Source organism: Marmota marmota, unplaced genomic scaffold (genome assembly GCF_001458135.2).
Source record: "Marmota marmota marmota unplaced genomic scaffold, marMar, whole genome shotgun sequence".
Taxonomy (NCBI): domain Eukaryota; kingdom Metazoa; phylum Chordata; class Mammalia; order Rodentia; family Sciuridae; genus Marmota; species Marmota marmota.
Window position 1 is genome coordinate 28,922,973 of NW_026000026.1, and position 7,330 is coordinate 28,930,302.

Consider the following 7,330-nt stretch of genomic DNA (forward strand, 5'->3'; position numbering starts at 1 on the left):
TCCAGCTTTGGGGGTTCTCCAAATGCCCACCCTGCGAACCAGGGTGGTTTCTTTGTATGAATTCTGTCCTCCATGAGTATCTAAGGACTGGAGAGAGAAAAGTGAGCCCCAGCCCCAGCAAAGGGGAGTCCCAGCCAGGCTGATGGAAGGTCCCCAGGCCCTAGAGGTGTCCCTTCTCCATATTATCCCAGGGACACCTCGAGATAGTCTACATGCTAGGCAATAATGGGAAGCCTTGCTTGTTCAATGATAGTTTATTGGTCTTTAGCATTACATCTTAATTACCAAGGTAAATTCACATACACAACTGCAGGTAAAAACATGTAAAATAATATAAAAATAAATTGAAGACTACTTTTTATATATTTACTGAATTAAGTAGTGTAATAAATATTATAATAAGCAAAAAGCTTCAATCACACAATTCAGTTTCACTGAAGTTACAGTAGTGTTTGTAAATATGAGTTTTAAAATTTAAGTTACAAATATTAAAGCACTGAAAAACTAGTATAAAAGTGAATTTTGGCACATAAGTGAGCTCTTATGTCATTAGTGGACACTGAGAAAGCCATTTCTCACCTACTTTTTGAGGTACATCTATCCAACTAGTCAGCAACATGGCTGGAATACTTCATAGTTTACAATCTTTTGAGTTGAACTTTTCCCTTTTGAGAAGCCCAAAGAGCAACCCAGAGCTTATTACTGTGCAAAAATTCTCCAAAATCCTAATAGAATTTAGGAGGGAACTTTGTATCACACCTGAAGGGCCAGTGTCCAGGCTTCAGATCCGAGAGCCTCAGGGATCAGCAGGGCAAACTAAACTTCTTGCCTGTTGCCCCCTCCTAGGGTGATCCATCTTCTCCAATTTCTGCCTCCTCCTTTCAATTAGGGAGAAAGAGAAATGGAAGACACCCCCCCCCCAAAAAAAAAAAAAGGAAAATAAACCATAACTTCAGTGATTTCACCATTATTCCACTCACTCTGGTGATATAAAACTGAAGCTGCTAACAGGAAAGTTGGCAAAAAGCATGTAAGCCCCTGGAGGACTTCTGCCTGTCCCTGGGAAACGAACCCCCTGTCTTTGCTGGGTCCCTGGTATCCACTTCTAAGATCAAAACACAGTGTCATGGCCTTTTCTCTGGAAACAGCCTACGACCCTGCTCCCTGACCCACAGGATAAAGTGGATATTAAACTCTACAGTCAGAACGAGAGAGGCTTGCATGCTCCCAGCCCCAGTCCTCAAAGAGCTCACAGTGTGCAGCTACTGTGCCCTTCACCAGGAGCACAGCAAGTGTGCCCAGGAATGCCCTTTCACCACGGTGCCCTTTCGTACTCCCGAGCAGGCTGGGGAGTGTCTATAGAGGCCTCAGCCAGTTTTGTCATTTTGGCTTTGATACTTCTTAACATTTTGCCTTTTTTCAATCACAGTTTCGTATTCATGTTGAGGTAATCACAGTTTTTCCTCTACAAAGAGAGGAATGGGGACAGTGGGGCAGGTTGGTGAGAGAGCATTTCTATGGACAATGGTCAGAAATCAAGATCACCATGTAGTGCAGCCCCACGTGGTGGGAGGCCCACTTTCATGGGTGGGTTCCGACCCCCCTTTAAAAACTCTTGTGCAGCAGCCAGACTGCCAGGCCAGGGCAGCCAGGAAATGGCTCATGCTCCTACATCTAGAGCTTCCACTGAAAACTTCACAGCAACCCCCTGGAGGAAATGAAATGGCCTGTGTCCCCCCCACCCCCTTCCCTTTTCTAAGGCTGCTCAAGTTTGAGTTTTTAAAAAGAGCTCGGTAGAGCTAAAGGAAGCCACAGTAACTCATTGCTTATTAATCAATTGCACTTAAGATCTATGTTATTGATTTTGAAGCAGAGGCAGGCCCTTTGTGGCCCTGAACTCTGGCCAGCCAGAAGTCAGGGCTCCCAGACTTGGGCTCCACAGAGAAGCCCTTGTCACCAGTGGCTTTTGGAGGTAGGACTGAAGCACATGGATCTGAATTTCAGGAGCCTTTCTTAATGCAAGATTTCTCATTCAATGGTATTTGTAATTTTATTCATTTGATTTCAAGCATAAATTGTTTTTCTCTAATGCACGTATATTTTACTGACGAGCCCTTGATAACTGCTTTGTTACTTGCATTGCAGGCTGCTGTGTGACTCTGCACACAGACTCCATGTGCTCCATCCTGGCTCCATCCTCTGCAACAAGGGTCTTTCCCAAAACCCCCTCTACATTACAGGAAACTATGCTGGTTTTACCTATGTGCTTCTTTCTAAGGCATGCAAAAGAACATGAAATTCAGAAAACATTTACAACCTAGGCAGCTGAGGTGCTGAAATCCTAATAGATATCACCTAAATATCAGTGCCTGTGATCTCCTGTCCCCCACACTAACTATGAAGGTCAGATATGGAACACAATTTAATTCTCCTTTGCTTTATGGTCCATCTGAAAACAAAGCCACTGGAAGGAATTCTAACTTGCATATTAGAATTCTTTGACATTTCTGATCCATTGGAGCCAAGAAAACTCAGGGTTAAGAAACAATGGTTGGGGGGTGAGGGCATGAGTTTTCTGAAGTTTGTGGCTGAAAAGCAGACCTTCCCTGGGCCTAAGACTAACTACTTGCAGGATGCTCCCCTTGATAGGAAACCAGTGTCAATAGGCCTTGGGCCACAGGTTTGGTCTTGTCCCTGAATTTGGGACACAAAGTGATACCACAAGAGAGCTCAGAATGAATCACAAGGGGACTGCTGATATCAACTGAAGAGCCACACACTTCTAGAAAACATGCCTTTTTCTCAGTTTAGTCCACAAGGGAAATCCCCTCATTTTCGAACATGCTGTGGATCTTAGCTGGCTATATGGGTTGGGCTTGGGCAGGGCTTGTGCTGCTCCCCCACAGACCAGGCCTAGGGCCAATAGGGCCAGCTTCTTTAATGAAAGGACCTAAGCAGAAGCAGCAAGCCCCACTGGGGATGAGGGTCCTGGGGTAGTATCTGAGGCCTGAGGCCTGGAGTGGTCTTATTACCCAGGCACTGCCATGGTGGGGCAGCCAGGGTTCCTTCTAAGTCCTGGCAGTTCCTTCGTGCAATGCAAATGCTTCTCCCTTTACATGGTACCTCAGCAGCTCAAAAAATCTACTGTTACCAGAGACCCAGAGGGCCTGGACTGACAGCTGCACACAATGGGCAGTCCTGTCTGCTCATCCTTGAGGATCCCCACCCCCACCCCCCAATCAGTGGTGCAGGTGATGCCTTTCAGCGCTGTAGAGAGAAAAATGATAACATGTACTCCAGCAGCACGCAAAAGTCAAGGAGGACAAAGACAGCCCCTCCAGGAGGGTGCCTGGGAGAGCTGGGGTTAGACACCCCATTTGTCCATCTCTGGTGGGTATATGGACCCAGCTTCCTCTAGGACTTCTGCTCAAAGAGGTCATGGTACTCCTGCTGCTCCAGCTCCCGGTTGTACCTCTCAATTTCCCGGTTTGCTTCTTCTACATAGTCATTCATGAACTGATCCATGACTGGTAACTAGTTAAGGAAGAGAGCCCTGAGCCTGGAGGATATGGAAACCTTCCTGGCCCCAAGGAAGCAGGTGAGGAAGGGGACACTGAGGTAACTGACAGGCAGTATCACACCTACAAAAATTGTGACAGGTATTGGCACAGGGCCTTTATGAGGTCCCAGAATGCAGCTTCATTAGCACACAGTGGATCCCCAGTCTCACAGTTTACTCTGCTTATCTTTCAGAGATTAACTATTATTATCAGGCTATTTCCAACTTATAAATCATGACTGTGGTGACTACAAAACTCAGGGTGTCACTACAGCTCCATTCAAACTATACCCCACAGGGTAACTTGAAAAATCACTCAATAAAGGACAAATTAAACTTTTGTTATTATTATTGTTGTTCCTTTTTGAGACAGGGTCTCTATATACTGCCCAGCCTGGTCTCAGGTGATCCTCCCACCCCTCAGTCTCCTAAGTAGCTGATACTACAGACTCATGCCAGAGCATCCAGCTGACAAATCCAATTTTGACAGCTTTAAAAGGTCAAAATGGAAAGTGTAACTCTTTAGTTTGCTCCTGTTTCCCCAGTCCCTGATACTGCAGGACCCTGATTGCTCCAGGGGCTTGGCTGTGCTGGCCCTGGCAGACACCTGCTTTACAGACAGGCTTGCACCTCCCAGACTGCCTCAGTTTCTACTCAGAAACCGAGCTGCTCCTAAGGATACGTGGGTGAAAATCGGTCTTGTCACCAAAGAAGTTAACAAACTGAGTGCCATTGTAAAAATAGCCTGCAGGTAGTGGGTCCAGGTGGCGCTTTACCTGTTGGAAAAAAGAATCCTGTTAGAATTATCTGACCACTTTCTATCATTCATTAAAAACAAATGGGCCATTATCCCAGTAAAATAGTCTATTCTGCCATGTTAGGTGAGCAGGGAATTTATTCCCCCAGCAACCTTCAGGCCATGATTGATACCGGTCCCCTGCTCATAGATGAGGATCAGGAGAATACTCTCCTGATCTACCAGTTCATTACTGAGACTGGTAACACAGCCCATCCTAGGGCCTAGACTCTCTTTCTTTTGACATTTTCCCACTAAATCCCTGGGAGAAAAGGCCCCAGTAGCCACAGGGCCTGGGACAGAGGCCAGAGGTCGGCTTGGAGTTTTGCAGGGGAAGGCTCATCAAGGGAATCCATTACCATCCCACAAGCAGCTCTGGATCTAGAAAGTTTTTTTCTGGGCCCTAGTTGGTTTCTCTGAGGTTCATCTTGAATAGAAGTAGATGTTTGAAGAAGGTGACAAATCCAGGTCTTCCATGACCTACTACTCCCACAAGAACTGGATCTCCTTGATCTTAAGCCAAGGTCATGCCAGAGGTTGCCCACTACCCTCTCTAAGGATGCAAGGCTGGATTTCTTTGTTCTATGGCCTGAGAGAAGCAACACTTCCAGCATGCCCTACAAATAGCCCCTCCCAGAAGACAAAAGCTATGCAAACCCAGGAGGACCACCTTGGGCCCATAAGGGGAGGTCAACACAGGACACTCACATGGATGTTCCTGATCTCCTGCTGAGTCAGCATTCCCCTGGTCTTCAGAGCTTTTCTCTGAGGCTTCTGTGCAGAAATGTAGGGAGGGGACAAACTATAACCAAGCTGATGGAGCATGGTGAGGTCTCAGTGCTCTGGGGGGTCAGTTACATAATGAAGTTCTCAGCAAAGGGAAAAGCATATGAGCTGTTCCAGCCTGTGCACGATATCCTGCCTACCTAACCCCAAAGGAGACCTACTTTCCCACCAGATCCCTGCAAGGCAGTGGGCAAAAAAACAGCAGGTAGTCCAGTAGTTTAGCAAATGGGCCTGCCTGGTCCTGCCTCTTTTCAGGTTCTCATCCCTAAGCCCCACCAATGACAGAAGTGCTGACAAAGGCACAGTTCAAGTCCCACAGTCAAGCACCATTTAAATGAGTTTACTTAGGTGGGCTAAGCCTCAATATAAAGACTGGTCCCAACTGACCGTCAACAGAAGACCCAAGCCTCAGCCAACTCTATTCCTAGAGTTCTAGGGTTAGCCAAACCTCTGAGGCTGTGCTGAGAGGTTTAGCATTCAAAGCCTGCAGAGAACCTGGATTCAAAATAGATGACATACGATGTCTGCCTAGAGTTTGTCCCAAGGGACTTCCTCCTACTCTCAAAGTGTCTTTAGAAGTGCTGGCTGAGGGCTGGGGTTGTGGCTCAACAGTAGAGTGCTCACCTAGCACGTTCGAGTCCCTGGGTTTGATCCTCAGCACCACATAAAAATAAGTAAAATAAAGGTATTGTGTCCAACTACAATTAAAAAATAAATAGATATATTTTTAAAAAGTGCTGGCTGAGCCCATAGGGTTTGGACCAGTGAGGAGGTAGATGAGGGGGGGCTTGTCATGGCCATTAGCAACCTGGAGTGTGTGCTGGGCACATTTGTGACAGGTCTGTCTGGGCTTTTGGTAGTCACCTGCTTAGCTGACTGCCGTAGCCAGTCCTTGAGACTATCTTCCTTCAGGGAGCAGCCAATGAACACCAGGTAGCACTCTTGTTGTCCATTGCTGTCTTGAGGTGTACTTCTTGAGTCAGAAGGTGGTGTGGGTCCATCCAAAACTGGCACGATGCTCAGGGAGTTGGCCAGAGTGTTGTGGCAGACCTCCATGGTCCTTTCAGAGTCTGCAAGGAGAATATAGGTTTGTCTCTGAGACACTACTCTGAAAGGATAAGGCTATACTAAGACTAACAATGCAGATGATTGGAACAGATTCCTAAGAAAGTACAGAAGGGAGAATTGATGTGACTGCTGTTAAGTTAGAAAAGATGCAGTAAGAGAGGAAGAAGCAAAAGAAAGTTCAGGCATGGTTGATTTGGGTGATTAGATGGACACTATTAATCAGGAAGGATAATATAAGAGGAAAAAAGGTTTTTAGATAAGAAGAAGAGAAGTCTGACTCTTCACCTGAAGCCCTTGAAGGACAGTAAGAGGAGAGATGTCTGCATTGACAAAGATACCCACAGGAGCTGGGCATGGTAGGGCATGCCTGTAATCCCAGCTACTCAGGAGGTTGAGGCAGAAAGATCACAAATTCAAGGCCAGTCTCAGCAACTTAATGAGATCCCATCTCAATAAAAAAATTAAAAAAAAAAAACCCTGGGGGTATAGCTTAATATTAAAATGCTTATGGAGTATATGTGAGACCCTGGGTTGATCCCCTGTACTGCTGTGTGGGTAGAGGGATACCCACAGGAAGAGCCAGCCTCTATTTGCTGGATACAGTATCTGGCTGACACCTAGGCCTGCAGCACTACCTGGCAACCATGAGGGCCAGGAACCTTAGGACAAGTTGACATGTTAAGAAAAGAAGAAAGTGGGGATGGGACTATAAGCTCAGTGATAGAGAGCACTTGCCTAGCGCATGTGAAACACCAGGTTCAATCCTCAGCACCACATAAAAATAAATCAAATAAAGGTACTGTGTCCAACTACAACTAAAAAATAAATATTAAAAAATAAATAAATAAAATAAAGGCAGACTATCCATCTACATATGAAATAAATAAATAAATAAATAAGATTTTTAAAATGGAAGAAAGAGGAGCTCTGGGGGCACAACTGATTAGTGCAGTACTTACAAGAATGGATGAACACACAGACACACATTACCTGGCCTCAGAGGCTTTGTTCTGCTAGTCAGCCTCTTGACTTCTTGCAAAACAGCCAACAAATGCTAGTTGAGTTGGGGGCTGGGGTTTTTCTTTTTCTTTTCTTTTCTTTTTTTTTTTTTTTTTTTTTTT

The 7,330-nt window shown here is 45.6% G+C and overlaps 1 protein-coding gene across 3 annotated transcripts in view; it reads right to left on the reverse strand.

Moving 5' to 3' along the window:
* Nucleotides 1–239: 239 nt before the first annotated feature.
* Nucleotides 240–7,330, reverse strand: part of Dnaaf9 (dynein axonemal assembly factor 9) — a 120,777-nt gene continuing 113,686 nt past the window's right edge. For 2 of the 3 annotated variants that reach the window (XM_015482476.2, XM_048811237.1), the window contains 4 exons: nt 6,006–6,211; nt 5,064–5,129; nt 4,242–4,335; nt 240–3,527 (listed from right to left, as the gene is read on the reverse strand). In XM_015482476.2, the coding sequence (XP_015337962.1) occupies nt 3,415–3,527; nt 4,242–4,335; nt 5,064–5,129; nt 6,006–6,211 (479 nt within the window). In that variant the 3' untranslated portion in view covers nt 240–3,414. The remainder of the gene's footprint in view (nt 3,528–4,241; nt 4,336–5,063; nt 5,130–6,005; nt 6,212–7,330) is intronic. The other variant, XM_048811238.1, reaches the window with a different exon arrangement.